The 22,332-nt window shown below is 46.7% G+C and overlaps 2 protein-coding genes across 2 annotated transcripts in view; both read right to left on the bottom strand.

Annotated features, from left to right (window-relative positions):
* Positions 1 to 22,332, bottom strand: part of LOC143986866 (uncharacterized) — a 273,378-nt gene that overhangs the window by 168,210 nt on the left and 82,836 nt on the right.
* LOC143989455 (uncharacterized) lies at positions 8,668 to 20,820 on the bottom strand. Its single transcript, XM_077489584.1, has 8 exons — positions 20,738 to 20,820; positions 14,201 to 14,412; positions 13,126 to 13,260; positions 12,916 to 13,039; positions 12,702 to 12,799; positions 12,394 to 12,612; positions 12,151 to 12,289; positions 8,668 to 10,072 (listed from the first exon to the last, which is right to left on the bottom strand). Exons 2-8 carry the CDS (start codon positions 14,396 to 14,398, stop codon positions 9,165 to 9,167), a joined length of 1,821 nt encoding a protein of 606 aa, XP_077345710.1. The 5' UTR covers positions 14,399 to 14,412; positions 20,738 to 20,820; the 3' UTR covers positions 8,668 to 9,164.

The raw sequence follows: 22,332 nt of genomic DNA, 5'->3' as shown, positions 1-22,332 counted from the left end.
AAAAAAAAAATCCTCTGAATGTGTGAGGAAAGCTTCAGGGTGCCCAAGAACGTCCAGCAAATGCCAGAACTGTCTCCTACAGTCACCACCAGTGCAGAGCTTGCTCAGGAATGGCAGCAGGCAGGTGTGAATACATCGGCACGCACAGTGAGGAGAAGACTTTTGGAGGACGGCTTGGTGTCAAGAAGGGCAGAAAAGAGGCCACTTCTCTCCAGGAAAAACATCAGAGACAGACTGATATTCTGCAAAAGATACAGGGATTAGACTGCTGAGGACCTGGGGTAAAGTCATCTTCTCTGATGAATCCCCTTTCCGATTGCTTAGAAAAGGTGGGCGCTACCATCAGTCCCAGTGTCATGCCAACAGTAAAGCATCCTGAGACCATTCATGTGCGGGGTTGCATCTCAGCCAAGGGAGTGGGCTCACTTACAATTTTGCCAAGAACCATGGCTGCCACAGCCATGAATAAAGAATGGTACAAAAACATCCTCCGAGAGCAACTTCTCCCAACCAGCCAAGAACAGTTTGGTGAGGAACAATGCCTTTTCCAGCATGATGGAGCATCTTGCCATAAGGCAAAAATGATAACTAAGTGGTTTGGGGAAACAAAACATCGAAATTTTGGATCCATAGCTACGAAACTTCCCAGACCTTAATCCCATTGGAAACTTGTGGTCAATCCTCAAAAGGCGCCATCTTCATCTAGTCTAGTCATAATGAGGTATTAACCACTTAACGACCGCGCCATAGCCGAATGACGGCTACAGCGCAGCTCAATAACTCTGGGAGGGCGTACATTGACGTCCTCCCAAAATCGCGCACCCGGGAATATCCGTGACTGCTGGGTCCGGAGGAACCAGCCCATCATGGACCAGGGTAAATAGTCGCTGACAGCAGCCGTTTACCACGTGATCACTCCACCAAATGACGGAGCCTTCACTTGTAAGTAAACCGGCGTCATGTGCAGTTCCTCTCTCCCCTCCTACTGATCGGTACAGTGTGAGTGGAGAGGGGAAAGATCTGGTGCAGCAGCACTGTGGGCTGGATCTGTAGTGCCTACAGCGCTGATTTGTGCCCATTGCCGCACTCATCCATCCATGCTCAGCCATCCATCCCTAATCAGCAATACTCATCCATGCTCAGCCATCCATCCCTAATCAACAATACTCATCCATGCTAAGCCATCTATCCCTAATCAGCAATACTCATCCATGTTCAGCCATCCATCCCTAATCAGCAATACTCATCCATGTTCAGCCATCCATCCCTAATCAGCAATACTCATCCATGTTCAGCCATCCATCCCTAATCAGCAATACTCATCCATGTTCAGCCATCCATCCCTAATCAGCAATACTCATCCATGCTCATCCATCCATCCCTAATCAGCAATACTCATCCATGTTCAGCCATCCATCCCTAATCAGCAATACTCATCCATGTTCAGCCATCCATCCCTAATCAGCAATACTCATCCATGTTCAGCCATCCATCCCTAATCAGCAATACTCATCCATGCTCATCCATCCATCCCTAATCAGCAATACTCATCCATGTTCAGCCATCCATCCCTAATCAGCAATACTCATCCATGCTCATCCATCCATCCCTAATCAGCAATACTCATCCATGTTCAGCCATTCATCCCTAATCAGCAATACTCATCCATGCTCATCCATCCATCCCTAATCAGCAATACTTATCCATGTTCAGCCATCCATCCCTAATCAGCAATACTCATCCATCCATCCCTAATCAGCAATACTTATCCATGCTCATCCATCCATCCCTAATCAGCAATACTCATCCATGCTAAGCCATCCATCCCTAATCAGCAATACTCATCCATTTTCAGCCATCCATCCCTAATCAGCAATACTCATCCATGTTCAGCCATCCATCCCTAATCAGCAATACTCATCCATGCTTAGCCATCCATCCCTAATCAGCAATACTCATCCATCCATCCATCCATCATCATCATCCATCCATCCATCCCTAATCAGCAATACTCATCCATTAATCGCTAATCAGCAATAATCATCCATGCATCCCTAATCAGCAATACTCATCCATGCTCATCCATCCATCCATACTCAGCAATACTCATCCATCCATCCATACTCAGCCATCCCCATCCACAGCTCATCCATCCCCAATTATGCCACTAGAGTGCCTCAAACGTGTAATAGGTAGTCAAATTAGATTTGAAACTCATGCCCCTAGAACACCTGATGGCGCTCCCTTCATGTTGGGCCTCTGTATGTGGCCACGCTGTGTAAAAGTCTCCCACATGTGGTATTGCCATACTCGGGAGGAGTAGGAGAATCAATTTTGGTGTGTAATTTTTGGTATGTACATGCTATGTGTTAGAAATATTGTATAAATGGACAACTTTGTGTAAAAAAAAAAAAGAAGGTGTTTTGGGGTGTAATTTGTGCTATGCATATGCTGTGTGTGAGAAATAACCTGCTAATGTGACATTTTTGTGAAAGAAAAAAAAAAAAAAAAAAGAAAGAAAAGAATTCTTGATTTTGCTAAAAATTGTGGGGAAAAAAAAAATCACAACAGTGCCTCTTACTGAATACATTGGCATGTCTACTTTCCAAAAAGGGGTCATTTGAGGGGTATTTGTACTTTCCTGGCTTGTTAGGGTCTCAAGAAATGAGACTGGCCGTCAGTGAATCAGGTGTGATCAATTTTCAGAGATTGGCACCATAGTTTGTAGACCAAATGATATACATTGATTTGGGTTATTTTTACTAAAGATATGTAGCAGTATAAATTTTGACCAAAATTTATGAAGAAAAAATACTAAATTTGCTAAATTTTATAACAGAAATTAAGAAATTTTTTTTTTTTTTACAGAATTTTCAACCTTTTTTTCTTTTATAGTGCAAAAAAGAAAAAACCCAGCAGCAATTAAATACCACTAAAAGAAATCTCTATTAGTGTGAAAAAAAGGACAAAAATGTCATATAGGTACAGTGTTGCATGACTGAGTAATTGTCATTCAAAATGTGAGAGCAACAAAAGCTGAAAATTGGTCTGGTTAGGAAGGGGGTTTAAGTGCCCAGTGGTCAAGTGGTTAAACCCAAATTATCTCAATCAGGATGGTTACAGGAAATAACTGTATGAAATACAATAAGTAGGGATGCACTGAAATTTCAGCTGCCGAAACATATCGGCCAAAATGGGACGGGGCCTGGGCGAGGCCTCGCCCATCATGAGTTGTCCTATAGCACAGGAGAGCCACCTGCACCGCTTGTTTGATTACAGCTTTCATTTCAATAGCTGTGCGTTCCCGGCCACACGCTGTCACATACAGCCCCTCCCCCTTGTCTGGGGAACTTTGATAGACAGATCACCCATCCTAGGATTGGACCGGTGATCTGTCTATCAAAGTGCCTGGACAAGGGGGAGGGGTTGTATGTGACGGCACGCAGCCAGGAACACACAGCTATTGAAATGAAAGCTGTGATGTTCCCAGCGCTGCAATCAAGCAGGCGGCGGAGGTGGCTCTCCTCTCTTCCCTTCACAGGCTGCAATGGGGGGGGAGGACACTCGGGCTGCAAGGGAGGGGGAGGGGGGGACACTCGGGCTGCAAGGGAGGGGGAGGGGGGGACACTCGGGCTGCAACGGAGGGGGAGGGGGGGACACTCGGGCTGCAACGGAGGGGGAGGGGGGGACACTCGGGCTGCAACGGAGGGGGAGGGGGGGACACTCTGGCTGCAACGGAGGGGGAGGGGGGGACACTCTGGCTGCAACGGAGGGGGAGGGGGGGACACTCTGGCTGCAACGGAGGGGGGGGGACACTCTGGCTGCAACGGAGGGGGGGGGACACTCTGGCTGCAACGGAGGGGGGGGGACACTCTGGCTGCAACGGAGGGGGGGGGACACTCTGGCTGCAACGGAGGGGGGGGGACACTCTGGCTGCAACGGAGGGGGGGGGGACACTCTGGCTGCAACGGAGGGGGGGGGACACTCTGGCTGCAACGGAGGGGGGGGGACACTCTGGCTGCAACGGAGGGGGGGGGACACTCTGGCTGCAACGGAGGGGGGGGGACACTCTGGCTGCAACGGAGGGGGGGGGGACACTCTGGCTGCAACGGAGGGGGGGGGGACACTCTGGCTGCAACGGAGGGGGGGGGGACACTCTGGCTGCAACGGAGGGGGGGGACACTCTGGCTGCAACGGAGGGGGGGGGACACTCTGGCTGCAACGGAGGGGGGGGGACACTCTGGCTGCAACGGAGGGGGGGGGACACTCTGGCTGCAACGGAGGGGGGGGGACACTCTGGCTGCAACGGAGGGGGGGGACACTCTGGCTGCAACGGAGGGGGGGGGACACTCTGGCTGCAACGGAGGGGGGGGGGACACTCTGGCTGCAACGGAGGGGGGGGGGACACTCTGGCTGCAACGGAGGGGGGGGGACACTCTGGCTGCAACGGAGGGGGGGGGGACACTCTGGCTGCAACGGAGGGGGGGGGACACTCTGGCTGCAACGGAGGGGGGGGGACACTCTGGCTGCAACGGAGGGGGGGGACACTCTGGCTGCAACGGAGGGGGGGGGACACTCTGGCTGCAACGGAGGGGGGGGGGACACTCTGGCTGCAACAGAGGGGGGGGGGGACACTCTGGCTGCAACGGAGGGGGGGGGGGGGACACTCTGGCTGCAACGGAGGGGGGGGGACACTCTGGCTGCAACGGAGGGGGGGGGGGACACTCTGGCTGCAACGGAGGGGGGGGGGACACTCTGGCTGCAACGGAGGGGGGGGGACACTCTGGCTGCAACGGAGGGGGGGGGGACACTCTGGCTGCAACGGAGGGGGGGGGGACACTCTGGCTGCAACGGAGGGGGGGGGACACTCTGGCTGCAACGGAGGGGGGGGGGACACTCTGGCTGCAACGGAGGGGGGGGGGACACTCTGGCTGCAACGGAGGGGGGGGGGGACACTCTGGCTGCAAAGGAGGGGGGGGACACTCTGGCTGCAACGGAGGGGGGGGGACACTCTGGCTGCAACGGAGGGGGGGGACACTCTGGCTGCAACGGAGGGGGGGGGACACTCTGGCTGCAACGGAGGGGGGGGGACACTCTGGCTGCAACGGAGGGGGGGGGACACTCTGGCTGCAACGGAGGGGGGGGGACACTCTGGCTGCAACGGAGGGGGGGGACACTCTGGCTGCAACGGAGGGGGGGGGACACTCTGGCTGCAACGGAGGGGGGGGGACACTCTGGCTGCAACGGAGGGGGGGGGACACTCTGGCTGCAACGGAGGGGGGGGGACACTCTGGCTGCAACGGAGGGGGGGGGGGACACTCTGGCTGCAACGGAGGGGGGGGGGACACTCTGGCTGCAACGGAGGGGGGGGGGCACTCTGGCTGCAACGGAGGTGGGGACACTCTGGCTGCAACGGAGGTGGGGACACTCTGGCTGCAACGGAGGTGGGGACACTCTGGCTGCAACGGAGGTGGGGACACTCTGGCTGCAACGGAGGTGGGGACACTCTGGCTGCAACGGAGGGGGGACGCTCTGGTTGCATCTGACGGGCACTGGTGAGGCTGCATTGATCTCCTGTACTATGTCCCCCAGTCTCCCACCGTCTCTTGTACCATGTCCTCAGTCTCCAACCGTCCCCTATACAATGTCCCCTGTCTCTGACCATCTCCTGCACCATGTTCTCAGTCTCTGACCATCTCCTGTACCATGTCCTCTGTCTCTGACCATCTACAGTACCATGTACCCTGTCTCTGACCATCTCCTGTACCATGTCCTCTGTCTCTGACCATCTCCTGTACCATGTCCTCTGTCTCTGACCATCTCCTGTACCATGTCCTCTGTCTCTGACCATCTCCTGTACCATGTCCTCTGTCTCTGACCATCTCCTGTACCATGTCCTCTGTCTCTGACCATCTCCTGTACCATGTCCTCTGTCTCTGACCATCTCCTGTACCATGTCCTCTGTCTCTGACCATCTCCTGTACCATGTCCCCAGTCTCTGACCATTTCCTGTATAAAAATATTTTTTTTTTTTAATTATGTTTCGGTATCGGTGCTGTTTCGGTATTGGTTTCAGCACCAAAAAACCCATTCGGTGCACCCCAAACAAGAAGATCAAAATTTGTGAAGGGTGGACGAATGCTGAACACATTCGTTCAACTAATTTTTTCAGAAATAGACCTCTAATTCTCTACACCAAAAAATTTACCCATTGAAAGGTAATGACTCAATTTTTATTATTCTACTGCTATGAATGGCCAACACGGTACAACACTTCATCCATGTCTTTGGTGATCTCTGATCTCCTTATCAACTGTTTCTTACATGATGAAGATCAGCCATGGAGTATATCTGAGGTGTAGATCAGGGTGTGCTTCTTCCCCACATGAGAGCTGTGATGTCTAAGCCCCTGTACACACGGTCGGAGATTTCGACAACCAAATCTGTCGGATTTTGTTCGTCGGATCTTGTCCGAAACTGTTGCATACACACGGTCGGACTAAGTTGTCGAAAAATCCAATCGTTCAGAACGTGATGACGTTATTTCATTACGATGGGACTACATTCAGGCTAGTAGCCAATAGCTTTGATGTAGGAATTTGATCTGAGCATGTGTGGCACTTGGTCCGATCAAAATTCTCTACACATGATCGGAGTATGTCCGATCGAACCAGTTGGTCGGGAAATATTTCCAAAATGTTGGAAAATTGGGTCCGATGGATATTCCGACGGAATCAGTCCTATGCATACCACACACAGTCGGATTATCCGACGACACGGTCCGATAGGACACATTCCGACGGATTCTCCGACCGCGTGTATAAGGGCTAAGGATGAGCCGAACAACTTTGCAAGTTGTGGTTCGCACCACAACTTGTGAACAGGCCAAAAACTCTGACGAACACATGAACACCGTTAAAGTCTATGGGACACGAACATGAGAAATCAAAAGTGCTAATTTTAAAGGCTTACATGAAAGTTATTTTGGGAGCAGCGATTTTAATAATGCTTAAAGTGAAACAATAAAAATGAAAATGTTCCTTTAAATATCGTGCATGGGGGGTGTCTATAGTATGCCTGTAAATTGGCGCAGTTTTCCAGTGTTTAGAACAATACCACAGCAAAATTGCATTTCTAAAGGAAAAAAGTCATTTAAAACTGATGGCGGCTGCAATGAATTGTCGGGTCTTGGCAATATAGGTAAAAAAATTGTGCGGGGGTCCCCCCAAAATCGACACCAGGGGCTTTAGGTCTGCTATGGATATTAAGGGGAACCCTATGCCAAATAAAAAAAAAGCGTAGGGGCCCCCCAGTATTCATTCCAGACCCTTATCCGAGCACGCAACCTGGCAGGCCACAGGAATAGAGGGGGGGGGGGGACAAAAGCATGCCCCCCACCTGAACTGTACAAGGCCACATGCCCTCAACATGGGGGAGATGCTTTGGGGTCCCCAAAGCACCTTGTCCTCATGTTGATGGGGAGAAGGGCCTCATCCCCACAACCCTTGCCTGGTGATTGTGGAGGTCTGCGGGCAAGGAGCTTATCGGAATCTGGAAACCCCCTTTAACGAGGGGACCCCCAGATCCCAGCCTCCTCCCCTATGTGATATGCTAACGGGTACAGTGTACCCCCACTATTTTACAAAAAAAAGTGTCAAAAATAGTAAAAAAGACAGGAGACACTTTAGGACAAGTCCTTTCTTAAAAAATAAAAATGTCCTGCGATGTAGCTCCATCTCACGCCGCCAGACGGACAGAAAAAAGAAAAAAAAAAGCTGCAACAGCTCTGCCTCCCCCCAAGGGATGCAGCTTCTCAGTGACAGCTGTTAAATAGCTGGGGCGGGGCCACCTGGTGATGTAAGTGGGTGACCCTGCCCCAGCTCTGATGCCACAAAACGTCAGAGGAAGGCGGGGTCGCCCGTTTAAGTCACCGAGTGGCCCCGCCCTTGGCTATATAACAGCTGTCATCGAGAAGAAACGTCACTCGGCGTGAGCCCCCCATGGAGGCCGAGCTGTTGCGGCTTTTTTTTCAGCTCAACATGATCTACATCGCGGGACATTTTTATTTTTTAATAAAGGACTTGTCCCAAAGTGTCTCCTGTCGTTTTTACTATTTTTGACACTTTTGTTTGTGAAATGGTAGGGGTACAATGTACCCGTTACCAATTCACATGGGGAGAGGCCGGGATCTGGGGGTCCCCTTGTTAAAGGGGGCTTCCAGATTCCAATAAGCCCCCCAACCACAGACCCCCACAACCACCGGGCAAGGGTTGTGGGGATGAGGCCCTTGTCCCCATCAACATGGGGACAAGGTGCTTTGGGCATAACTCCAAAGCACCCTCCAAATGTTGAGGGCCTGGTACGTTTCAGGAGGGGGGTGCTCTCTCGTCCTCCCCCTCTTCCTGCGGCCTGCCAGGTTGCGTGCTCGGATAAGGGTCTGGTATGGATTTTGGGGGGGACCCTACGCCATTTTTTTTTTACATTTTTGGTTTGGGGTTCCCCTTAATAGTCATACTAGACCCAAAGGGCCTGCTAATGGACTGGGGGGGGGGGGAACCCATGCACTTTTTTTCAATGAGTTTTATCTAAATTGAAGGGATCCGACAATTCATTACAGCCGCGATCAGTTTTAAATTACTTTTTTTCCTTTAGAAATGTAATTTTGCTGTGGTATTGTTCTAAACATGGGAAAACTGTGCAACTTTACAGGAATACTATAGACACCCCACAGGCACGATATTTAAAGGAATATTTTTATTGTTTTACGTTAGGCATTAATAAAATCACTGCTCCTGAAAAAACAGCTGTCTTTAAACCTTTTTTTTGTCCCCTGGGGCAGGACCCGGGTCCCCAAAACACTTTTTATGACAATAACTTGCGTATAAGCCTTTAAAATTAGCACTTTTGGTTTTTCATGTTCGTGTCCCATAGACTTTAACGGTGTTCCGCGACTTTCAAATTTGTCGCTAACAACGCATAATGCTCGTTGTTCACTGAACGTCCGGACAAACCAAAGTTCGGCCCAAACTTATGCTCGGGCTGAACCGTTCACCCATCCCTAGTGATGTCCAGAAACATTCACATAAGAAGACATTTTCAGAACTCAAGGCACTAATATACCTCGAGGGTTGTGTGGGATCCCTGATGTACAGAAAGACAGGACTTCAGTGAGGAACAATTCTCTCACTCCCAGTGTGCAATTTCTGATGTCTGTACAGAATGGACTTCTGTGAAAAACATTTCCCGCACTCAGAACAGGAATAAGGCTTGTCTCCTGTATGCAATCTTCGATGTGTGGAAAGATTGGACTTCCGTGAAAAACACTTTCCGCACTCAGGACAGGGATATGACTTCTCCCCGGTGTGCAATCTTTGATGTCTGCAAAGATCAGACTTCCCTGAAAAACATTTCCCACACACAGGACAGGAATACGGCTTCTCCCCTGTGTGAGACCTCTGATGTCTGACAAGATCTGATTTTTGTACATAACATTTCCCACACTCCGAACAGGAATATAGCTTCTCCCCTGTATGCCACCTCTGATGTATGGAAAGATAGGACTTCTTTGAAAAACATTTCCCACACTCAGTACAGGAATGTGGCTTTTCACCCGTGTGCATACTCTCGTGTCTGTAAAGATTCGACTTCTGTGAAAAACATTTACCACACTCAGTACAGGAATACGGCTTCTCTCCCGTGTGCAATTTCTCATGTATGGAAAGATAGGACTTCTTTGAAAAACATTTTCCGCACTCAGGGCAAGGATATGGCTTCTCACCTGAGTGAGACATCTGATGTCTGTTAAGATTGGACTTCTGTGAAAAAAATTTCCCACACTCAGAACAGGAAAACCTCTTCTCTGTTGGAAGGACGGCCCCGTCCCTCACAGTCTGAGGTTCCTCAGGATAAGAGGAATACGATGGTCCATCTACACTGTGTGGTGCCGGATGGACATTTGAGGTAGTCGGGTTTTCTCCTGGACTATACTGTGTGATGTCCTCATCTTCTACTTTACAGTCTGGAGACAAAGTGAGACAATCCTCTGAGGTTTTCCTCATCTCCCGTCCATCTACTAAAATAGAAATAAAAAGATTACTAGACATGAAAAAGAAATAAAAAAAATATATAAATCAGTGTAGAGCAGCAAAGATCAACATTGAATCAAAGCAAATAAAATATATTAATAAAAGTCTCTGTTAACAAATTCCTCTGTGAAAAAGTTCAACAGTGTACCCCGTAACCAGTGTAAGAAAAACAATGTGTCAATCCTTTATTGGATAAATTGCCTGCTCACCTCCGTGTAAAAGATAAAAAAAAAGCCAATATCTCCTCCCATCCAGATCAAACAGCTCCACTTCTTATCCTTTCATTGAATGGATCAATGGATCTCTCCCGTTCCTCACTCCACATGGAAACAGGAAGCAGCAGGCTGGTGCATCACCGAAAAACAAATGGCTCCAATCCTTATCTCACGTTGTATGCAGTGAATAATCTGATGCTTACAACTCTCATCGGATAATACTGACATGGACATTTTATAGATAGGCAACGCCTATCCTCATATTGATTAGTGGTTCCAAATTAATAAGAACTACTGCAGTAGGGAACAGACACAAGAGATACTCTCCGTATCTTTCCACGTAATTGTTCTGCTTTATTATGACGCAATTGAAGGTTTTTATACACGATTACATAGGTATCACTTTAATATTACAATTGTACTTTTATGGTAACAAGGGGCGTAACATAGGCAGACTAATTCTAATCAGGACTCGAAAGAATGCAAACATGTAATGAAAACCTTATTAGTGCCGTGTGCAATACATACAAAATAGAATACAATTATATACAGAACTTACAAATGTCCTTTACAGTCTCCTCTCTTTTTGATCAATATTGTAAAGCAAAAAAGGCAAACATGGTGTGGTCTGTATGGATATATTTATTGATTCACTCCGCTATACAGAAACACTTACTAGATCAAAGATGTAACAAGCCCTTAACACGATACAGCTCACCACCTCACCAGGTGAGACTCAGAGCATAGTGACGTGCAGACATCTACAAACCTCTAAATACACTCCTCAAGCAAACCAACCCAAGCTACATCTGCTGCATCCTGGAACAAAGACCTCAATTCCCTGGAGGCCCTGGACCGTATTCTAGACGGCTTCAACACCACCAGTGCCCTGGTTGTTAAGGAATTTTGGCGTGAACAACAATTTAAAAATACTGCACCCGGCCTACATTCCATTCCTGTCTTTACCTCAACAACATCACAAATGTTTATGCCCCCCTCTGTGAGGAGGACAACCCCAATTTGCTCCACAGACTATGGCCATGCCCCACTGTCACAGGTCCCTCTCCGACAACAGACATCTACCTTAATAGTGACTCTAGCATAGGGAGGAAACTATTCAGTTGTAGAGAGTTTAGAAAGATGTGTGGCCATTCACAAGTAGTTTAATGGCAAACAGTCAAGTGAATACTCACATCAAGGTACAGATGGATAAGCTTGTTTAAAGATGGACACCCGATCGGATCAGCACTCAAAATCTCCGGTCTGAATGATCACTGGAGACAAGTTGCAGAGATCCCACACCGCTGCCTCCCATCTCCTGAGACTGCACTCAGTGACTTGGGTCTGAGACCATTTATTTTATTTAAGGTTTTGTATAGCGCCGTCAATTTACGCAGTGCTTTACATATACATTGTACATTCACGTCAGTCCCTACCCTCAAAGAGCTTACACAGACATATCCCTCCACCCGGCACAGCCAGAAAACATTGAAGTAACCCCAGGAGAATTGTTCTGTCAGATATCTTACTAGACCTGGGTATGGAGCAGAAGACCCAAGACACATGTCCCAGGTGCCTAGATTTAGCAATATATATATATATGGTGAAAATCAAAATTTTACAGCTAGCTGAACCTCAGAATCTCCATAAATCCAGTCTAGATGCATAAATTGTGTCTGCAGCACAGAGAAGGAAGATTATCCGAGAGAAATACAGGAATACAGGACGGGGAACACAGCTCAGGAAAGTGACCAGGGGATTACAGGCTGATATAACTCAGTCCTTGCCCTACTCTGGACCAATCAGTGGGCAGTATGGGTGGAGGAATGTATTTAGTGTTAATCACCCACCTGTACTGATCTCTGTAGGAGTGTCCTCCTCTATAAATGTCCCCGTTATTCCATCCTCCTCCATAGACCGCTGATCATCCCTCACATATGTCTCCTCTTCTTCTTTTATTTCAACTTTTATATCCATCAGATCTTCAAACTAAACCAAAAAATATAAAAAATAGTTAATCTTGTGATATTGTATAAAAGAAATATACCCGTTGCCTCTACAGGTGCATGTTCTAGATGCTCCATCCCACTAACCTTGTAACAGTGAGGGATGGTGTGATCTTCCTGTGTGGAATTCAGAGGACGGGGACATCTCTCTGGTGGGTTTCTAGAGATGGGTGACTCCACCATGGTGTCCTGGTATGGATCTTTGTGTCCTGTTAATATTACAGATTTCTCCATCCCTCCATCCTCATCATCCTTCTCGTCTTTCTCTTCTTTAACCTCAACTTTAGAATCTCTCAGGTTTCCACTCTGAATATAGAATAAAAAAGACATCAATGGTAACAATGTAGATAATGTACAGATCCTAATGATACTATCAGTGATTGTTCCTCATCTACCTGATGATGGTGGGGGATGGTGTGACCTTCCTGTGTGGAATCCCGGGAATACAGAGGACGGGGACATCTCTCTGGTGGATTCCCATTACTGGATCCATCTGTAGGAAACACACACACTGACTGAATACATTGTTTCTATGTGTTTATCAGATGATGGGGGATCTAGGTGGAGCCTCCGTACTGCTCTCTCCTTTACAATAAAGTCTCCTCTTACCCGGTGATGTGAGGGGCGGCTGATTGTCCATCATGACGTCCTTGTAGAGATCCTTGTGTCCTTCTAAATACTCCCACTCCTCCATGGAGAAATAGACAGTGACATCCTGACACCTTATAGGAACCTGACACACACAATGATACAGTCACCATCCAGACACATCCCTTGTCTGTTACTGGATAATGTCCCAGAATTCCCAGCACCGCTCACCTCTCCTGTCAGCAGCTCCATCATCTTCTTGGTGACTTCTAGAATCTTCTGCATTTTTTGTCTCTCAGGTTTTAGGGAGTCACATGGGGGCACTGTGATGGTCATATGATCTCCAGACTTCTGAAGAGGAAATCTCTGTATTGGGAAACCAATAGGAATATCATGTTAGAATCCCAGAATCCTCCTCACCTCTCCGGTCAGGTCTGTGTTTTATTAATAGAGATAAGAGTGACGTCATGTGACCTCCCAGAATCCTCCTCACCTCTCCGGTCAGGTCTGTGTTTTATTAATAGAGATAAGAGTGATGTCATGTGACCTCCCAGAATCCTCAACAAAAAAAAAAAAGGAGGGCGCACCGACCTTGTGCATTACCAATGACAAATTTTTATTTAACAATATTTATACTCACAAACAAACAAGAAGTTAAGGTTTGTCAAATAGTATAACAGCGTCTCTGAACACGGGCAAACTGGACCTGATGTTATGAGGATCAGACGACATCCTAAATATCTGACGCATTTCAAGGGCGTATCCCCTTCCCCAGAGCCTAGACAGACAGCTCTGAGGAAGGGGGTATGCCCTTGAAACGCGTCAGCCATTTAGGATATTGATTCTTGTTTGTTTTTTTGTAAGTATAAACATTGTTTTTATGCTTTAGATAAAAATTTGTCATTGGTAATGCACAAGGTTGGTGCGCTCTCCTTTTCTTTTTTTCAGTTACAAGAATACCCATTATTCTGAGGCTGCAAGACTATAGGCATTGCTTGAATGTAAAGAGTTGGTCGCACCACGTATTAGAGACTATACACCAAAGCGCTGAAGATTATTTTTGGTTTTCTCCCAGAACCCTCCTCACCTCTCCGGTCAGGTCTGTATTTTATTAGTAGAGATGAGAGCGATGTCATGTGACCACCCAGAATCCTCCTCACCTCTCCGGTCAGGTCTGTGTTTTATTAATAGAGATAAGAGTGATGTTGTGTGACCTCCCAGAATCCTCCTTACCTATCCAGTCAGGTCTGTGTTTTATTAATAGAGATAAGAGTGATGTCATGTGACCTCCCAGAATCCTCCTCACCTCTCCGGTCAGCAGGTAGATGATCTCCAGGGTGAGTTTTAGTATCTTCTCAGTCATGTGACTCCGGTCCTCCTCCATCCTCATTGATGTGGTCATGTGATCTATGCAGGTTAAGCTGTACATAGATAGAGAATTATCTGGACCAGTGTTTCTCAACCTTTTTTCAGTTAAGTCACTCTGTAAAATTATGGACATCATCGAGGCACCCCATACTAAAAAAAAAAAAAAAAAAAAAAACACATTTGAATAGCTTTATGAAATGCAGAAACAACCACACGTAGGACACCCAATGTTCAAGGTGATTTTTTCTTCCAAAGCAAATACACTTTTGCACGCTGGTACTGACTAGTATTCCAACGTTTCTCTTCTCCCTCAATTTCTCTCCATCAGTCAGCTGATGTAATGCTAGTGCTGAGGGAGAGAGGCAGAGGAAGATCAAACAAGCATGCTGGAGATGACAGACATCCTCCTTACAAACTTATGATGCTATTGGTTGTTAGGATGCCAGTGTCTAGAAAGTCATAATGGTGCGTAATGAAAACCCGTGGCTTTGTGGAACTAAAAGTTATGCCGCGTACACACGAGCGGAACGTCCGACAGAAAAAGTCAGACGGACGCTTTTCATCGTATATTCCGATCGTGTGTGTGCCTTATCGGTCTTTTTTTTCTTTGGTGTGATCGCGTGTACGCACGGCAGTTTCAGCGGAACTCCGTCGGAAAAACCTTCAGAGTTTATTCCGACGGGAAAACCGATCGTGTGTACGCGATATTAGGCTTGATCCATCTGCTGGCTTGTACAAATCATTCTCTGCAGCCATTACCTTTTGTACCACCACCCCCCTCCCTTTAGAATGCAAGCTCTATGAGCCAGGCCCTCCTGTACCTTTTGTATTGTACTGTAATTGTGTTGTCCCCTCCTATACATTGTAAAGCGCTGCGTAAACTGTTGGCGCTATATAAATCGTGTATAATAATAATAATATACAATTCTGATCAATTTTTTTTTTTTTGCCATTTTGCCAGGGCACCCCTGAAGAAACGTCAAGGCACCCTGGTTGAAAAAGGCTGCTCTGGACTATACTGGTTGTTTAATATTAGAATGGGGATATAAAGTGGGCTGTCCTCAGTGGGGATTGGCACATATAGATTGGGTTATTTAGGAGTCCATTTATAAATACCATTTGCAGAAACGTTTGTCCGGCATATCTTCTGCATGTAGACTCCTTTTGTACAAACTGGGCAAATACAAAAAAAAAAAGCCCCATTTAAATGGTTATTTAGGTGTAGGGAACCAGGAAAAGCACTTTTACGTCAGTGACCCTGTACGCCCATAGGCTCCTCTGGGTTGTAAGGCTGGTCCACATAGCTTCATGTTTGAAATGTTCTGGTGGGGGGGTCGTAGTTGCTCTGATGTCATCAAAGTAGGGCTGCAACTAACGATTATTTTCAGAATCGATTAGTTGACCGATTATTGTTTAGATTAATCGGTTAATAACCTTAAAATAAAGTGTGGTGTATAATTTAGTTAATATGAAAAAGTTTTTAAAAAAAGGCCATTTATTCTTAAATATCTCTATATGCAGTGGTAAATATAAATAACTATATGGTTAGGAAGCTAAATATCTAATCCACTCTGAGAATAACAGACAGAAGAGATATACTGTATATATTAGAGGGGATATATACTGTATATACTATTAGAGATATATTGTATATACTATTAGAGGGTATATACTATTCGAGGAGAGAGATACTGTATATACTATTAGAGGAGAGAGATACTGTATATAATATTAGAAGAGATATACTGTATATACTATTATAGGCTATATACTGTATATACTATTAGAGGAGAGATACTGTATATACTATTACAGGAGAGATATACTGCATATACTATTAGAGGAGATATACTGTATAAACGATTAGAGGAGATATACTGTATAAACTATTAGGAGAGATATACTGTATATACCATTAAAAGAGATATACTGTATATACCATTAGAGGAGAGATATACTGTATATACCATTAGAGGAGAGATATAGTGTTTATACTATTAGAGTGTATATAGTGTATATACTATTAGAGGAGATATATACTTTTAAAGGGTCAATCTGGTAAATGTCATCAGACTCATTAACTTTAACACCATTTTGTTACTGGCCGATTAATCAATTATGAAAATAGTAATCGATTAATTTCATAATCGATTAATCGATTAGTTGTTTCAGCCCTACATCAAAGCCAATGCAGAGCTCATAGCCCTTCCCTGGACACGAGGGGGGACAATCCACTGCAGAGGTGCAGGGGGCTAGAGGAGGGGGGTCCCAGCCGAAGTGTTTTTCCTGGTTCCCTACATCTAAACAACCACGTATCCCTTGTTTTGGTGTAAGGAACCCCCCTACACACACACACACACAATTATGTCAATTTTGTGTCCCCCCCATGAAATGGTGACATAGCTCGAAAGACGGCTACAGTGCGGTCGGCATATTCTGGGAGGGTGTCCATGGACGCCCTCCCAGAATAAACCCATGGAATCTTGCTCTCGCGTGCCCCCTGGGGCACGCACCCGGGAACATCTGTGACCGCTGGGTACAGAGGACACGGCACATCACGGATCACGGTAAACGGCTGATGATCGCGGCCGTTTACCACATGATCGCTCCGTCAAATGACGCCGGTTCCTCCCTCCCCTCTCTGTACCGATCGGCGGAGAGATGGCAGCAGCGCTGTGGGCTGGATGTGAAGTGCCCACATCGCTGCTCAGTGCCCATACTCTGCAACACTCTGCCCAATACTCTGCCATACATTTTAAAAGAAACAAAGAATTTTTAAATTTATTTTTTACTGAATTTTCTTTTTTGATTAATAGCGCAAAAGATAAAAAAAACTCAGCAGTGATTAAATACCACCAAAAGAAAGCTCTATTTGTGTGAAATAAAGGACAAAAATTTCATTTGGGTAGAGTGTTGCATGACTGAGTAATTGTCATTCAAACTGTGAGAGCGCTGAAAGCTGAAAATTGGTCTGGTTAGGAAGGGCGTTTAAGTCAGTGCTCGACAAAACCCGGTCGCCAGGTCGCATTGGCGACTAGAATCAGCGACCTTGCGCCTGGGGCAGCATAGCTGGGGGTATCCCGTCTCCGTGGACCCCCCCGCGCGATCGCGTCGGGCCGCGCGATCGCGTTGGGCCGTGCCGCAGGCGGCCGGTAATTGAGCCCCCGGCTTTGAGGCCTTCTGTGATCCTATGGTTCCTTCTGGAATCTGGCGCCCTCTTGTGGTGGCCGTTTGAATTACAACCAACAATGCTAATTGATTTCCTGCCAGTCTTTCTCCATCCCTTTACTTAGAACCCCTAAACAAAACAAACAAAAAAAAAAAAAAATATATATATATATATATATATATATATATATATATATATATATATATATATATATATATATATATATATATATATATATATATATATATATATTTTATTATTTATTCTAACACCCTAGAGAGTAAAATGGTGGTCGTTGCAATACTGTCTGTCACACCGTATTTGCACAGCGGACTTACAAGTTCACTTTTTTTGGGGAAAAAATTTTTATTTAATAAAAAAAAAGACAACAGTAAAGTTAGCCTAATTTTTTTTTTTTTATATTGTGAAAGATAATGTTACGCCGAGTAAATCGATACCCAACATGTCACGCTTCAAAATTGCGCCCGCTCATGGAATGGCGACAAACTTTTACCCTTTAAAATCTCCATAGGCGACGTTTAAAAAATTCTATAGGTTGCACGTTTTGAGTTACAGAGGAGGTCTGGGGCTAGAATTATTGCTCTTACTCTACCGATCGCAGCGATACCTCACATGTGTGGTTTGAACACCGCTTTCATATATGCGTTCGCTTCTGCACGCAAGCTTGGCAAGACAGGGCGCATTTAAAACATTTTTTTTCTTATTTTAACTTTTATTTTAATTTTTTTCACTGTTCTTTTAAAAAAAAAAAAAAAATGTGTGTCACTTTTATTCCTATTACAAGGAATGTAAAAATCCCTTGTAATAGAAAAAAGCATGACAGGTCCTCTTATATATGAGATCTGGGGTCAGAGAGACCTCACATCTCATATTTACACTAAAATGCAATTTAAAAATGTCCCTCTAAGAGCTATGGGCAATGACTTGGAGACAGGTGGGGGCTATCTTCCCCTCACTCGCCTCCATGTCAGGCCAGGGACAGGTCCAGATCGCCGTCACGGACCTGGCTCCTAACTTTTTTAGCTGGCTCCTAGATTCCAAGCAAATTTGTCAACCCCTGGTTTAAGTGCCCAGTGGTTAAAACTGGCGGCTCTCCAGCTGTTGCGAAAACTACAAGCCCCATCATGCCTCCGCCTGCGGGAGTCGTGCTTGTAACCGTCAGCCTTGCAATGCCTCATGGGACTTGTAGTTTTCGCGACTGCAGAAGGGCCGCCAGTTTGAGATCCCCCTGCTTTAAAGGCTCTTCCAGTTCATCAGTTTGGAGTCGAGCTGTAATAACGATACCAGAATTATTGCTCTCACTCCACTGTTTGGGACGATGCATGACCAATAGCCCCCCCATACGATCAGCCACGGCAGTCCCGGGCCTGCAGGAGGGGCGGTAGAGCCAGGGGTACAAGGAGGAGGTAGTCAGGTGGGTTGGCATCTTCAGAGTAGGGTTGCCATCTTTTCTTCAAGTCAAAACCCAACACTTTATGCAAAGCACAGCAATTTTTTTTTTTTATATACATATATTTTGCTAAGAAATAACATTTCTAATCATATGAAGTAATAATAATAGCCCCCCCTTTACATCAGAGTCCACAGAGTTCCCCTTTGACATCTAAACCCACAGAGTTCCCCTTTGACATCTAAACACGCAGCGTTCCCTTACGCTGGAGAACTCTGGGGACTCTAACATAAGGGATGCTCTGGGAACCCTGATGTAAGGGGGAACACAGAGAACTCTGATGTAAGGGGGAACATTGCGGCCTCTGGGGTAAAGGGGAACTCTGATGTAAGGGGTGCTCTGAAAACCCGGATTTTCCTTGGTGCACTCACTCAGAGACAGGAGAGAGAATGGGGGGAGACCTCAGTCACAGACAGGGAAGGATAGTAGGGTTGTCCCGATATGACTTTTTCCCCCCAAGTACTCGCTGATACCGATTACCAATACTTTTTTTGAATGTTATGCGACGGTTTTCAAAGCACAATATAGATTAGGTGGCACCGATATGCAGCACTGATAGGATTAGGTGGCACTGATAGATGGCATTGACAGGTGGCACTGACAGGTGGCTGGCACTGATAGATGGCATTGACAGGTGGCACTGACAGGTGGCTGGCACTGATAGATGGCATTGACAGGTGGCACTGACAGGTGGCTGGCACTGATAGGCTGCACTTATGTGCATTGGGCACTGATAGGTGGCATTTATGGGCACAGATGGGCAGGCCAGGCACTGTCATGCCATGAGGAAAGGCTGCCTGCGACGCCCATCTTGGTACTCCTTGCACTCGGCCGCATTAAAAGCGGCAGCTGCCATCTTGTTACACCCAGCCCGAACTACATGGGCTGGGCGCAATGAGATGTCTGCTGCAGCCTAGTGCAGGGTGTACCAGGATGGACGTCGGGATGTCCAACCACCGACGTCAACATGGGGCGTCACTTCCATTGTTCCGTCCGCTGACTTCCGATTGCGCCGGGTCGCTTTATTCATCTCTCCCAAGTATTGGATCTGGCATTGGGAGCATTTGCGCGAGTACAAGTACTTGCGCAAATGCTCGGTATCATCCCGATACTAGTATCGGTATCGGGACAACCCTAATGGATGGTGAGCTCACTCACTCCTTGGCAGTCAGCACCTCTCATCCAGATATATCTGAGGCTGGGCTTCAAATTTCCAGCCCGCGCTTTCCTTTTCTGAGGCAGTCCCGGGGATTGGAGTGTGGGCAGACACAGAGGAGTAGAGGCGGGAGGAAGAGGTGCAGATCGAGCCCTCTCTCCTCTCCCGTCAATGTGTATTGGGGGGGGGATTGTTAGTGTTGGCTTTGGACAGCATGAAAGAGAGTGTAACGGACACTCTCAGCTTAGACAACGTGAGCCAACAACCCTTCTGGGAAGCCATAGTCCAGTCTGAATAATGTGTCCGGGTTTCAGGCTGTATGAAACCCGGACGCATGATTCCAAATCCGAACTGTCCGGGTGAATCCTAGACAGGTGGCAACCCTACTTCAGAGGAAGGTGTGGAAGTATTCATTTCAGTACAACCCAAATCTGAATCTCATCAATTGTTACAAGAGACGGCTAAGGTGAGAAAGGGAAACGTCTCCGTAAGTGGGGGAAATGTTCTGCCCCGGAAGGGGTTAATTTAGGTCTCCATACTATATATGTGTGTGTATCATCATCTGCTGGAGATAAAAGACATCACAGTGACTATGGAGGAAGAGGACGGACATGACGGGGGGGGGGGGGGGGGGGGGGGGGGGGTTACTGGGTGTAAATAGAAAATAAGATCTTATTACCTCCTCTACTGCCACTTCCAGCAATGTCTCCACTCTACTTCCTCCCGACTCACCTCTCACCCGGAACTTCCTGTCTGTACATGACATCACTTCCTGTGTGTGTTCAATAAAGACTTTCCGTCTTCCTGAATATAAGTGAGATCACCACCTTGTGGAGCTCAGAGGTATTGCAGCCCCTAGAAATGTCTTGTGCTGTGTACAGTACAGCCCCATACACACTATCAGATTTTCTGCTGATTTTTGTCTTTAGATTTACCAAAACCATGTAGTGCAAGGGCCTGCCTGATTGCATACAAACTGAAACTCCAAAAGGTTTGACCTCATATTATATATGTAGCACCGGCTCCTGAAGAGCATGCACTATGTTTTTGAAATTTAATGTTACACCTGAACTGCAGTTTGGTTTGGGTATAATTATTCCAGATTTTGACCTCAACATCAGTCTGATTGGACTATAGGGTGTTCAGCCTGGCCACAAGGGGCACTGTGTCTTCTGGCAGTGGCATGGAACCACAGTCTGGTTGGGTGCTTTAAGGTTACTTTCTCTCGAAGCCCGCCCAGTGGGAGTGTCACTCTTGCTGTGCTTTCTGGGAGAGGGTACTTAAGATGCGGATGTCACGTGGTTTGGGGTTCCGGTCCAAAAGGATGTTCTGACTCAATGGTCCTGAGCCTCCTGACCAGCCCCCAGGAAGGCTATGGCTTGGGGGTGCAGATCCACCTGACTTTATGTCTCGGGGCTGGCTAGCCCGAGGCAAGGAAACTAAAGAAAGGATTCCGAGGTGGTCCGGTGCTGTCTCCGGTTGTGGAGAGGCCCAGCAACTTCGTAGCTATCCAGGGGAGGACTCTTCAGAAGAAGGCCATGCACGGCTTGGCTTCTGAGCAAGAGCCTGGTGAGGCTGAAGGACCTAAGTGAATCCAATCTCATGGGTATCACCAAACCGGCTGAAAGATCCAAGTATCACACGAGTGTTCTACAAGTTCTAGTTTCCTACATGTTCTACAACAACATCTGTGGCAGAGACTTGTTCCTGATTTAGGCACCTTGTTGGTTGCTAGGCCTTGTGAGAGAGGGACTAATCAACTTGAGTGAACATCCAGCTGTGAATGGCTATTCTCTGGATTTAGTCAAAGTAAGCAAGTCCTTCATTATTGGTTTGACACTAAGAGTACCTGAACTTTCCTCCTAAAGCCCCATACACACTATCAGATTTTCTGCTGAGTTTTTCCTTCAGAATTACCAAAACCATATAATATGAGGTCAAACATTAGGAGTTTCAAATTGTATGTAATCAGGCAGGCCCTTCTACTACATGGTTTTGGTAAATCTGATGACAAAAATCAGCAGACAATCTGATAGTGTGTATGGGGCTTTACCCTCTGATCCTATACTAAGAGACTGTTCGTTAACTACGTTTTTTGCAAATAAAAATCCCTTTAAAGAGGGAGTCCGCCGTTTTTTGTTTTTTTTTTAAAGCCGGCAGCTACAAATACTGCAGCTGCTGACTTTTAAAATAAGGACACTTACCTGCCCAGCGCGCCCGCGATGTCGGCACCCGAAGCCGATCTCTCGATCGTCTCTCGGGTGCTGCCGCCGC

The sequence above is a fragment of the Lithobates pipiens genome, unplaced genomic scaffold (genome assembly GCF_037356315.1).
Source record: "Lithobates pipiens isolate NorthernLeopardFrog02 unplaced genomic scaffold, aLitPip1_a1.2 Scaffold_18, whole genome shotgun sequence".
Lineage (NCBI taxonomy): Eukaryota > Metazoa > Chordata > Amphibia > Anura > Ranidae > Lithobates > Lithobates pipiens.
This window is presented reverse-complemented; position numbering and strand designations above follow the sequence as displayed.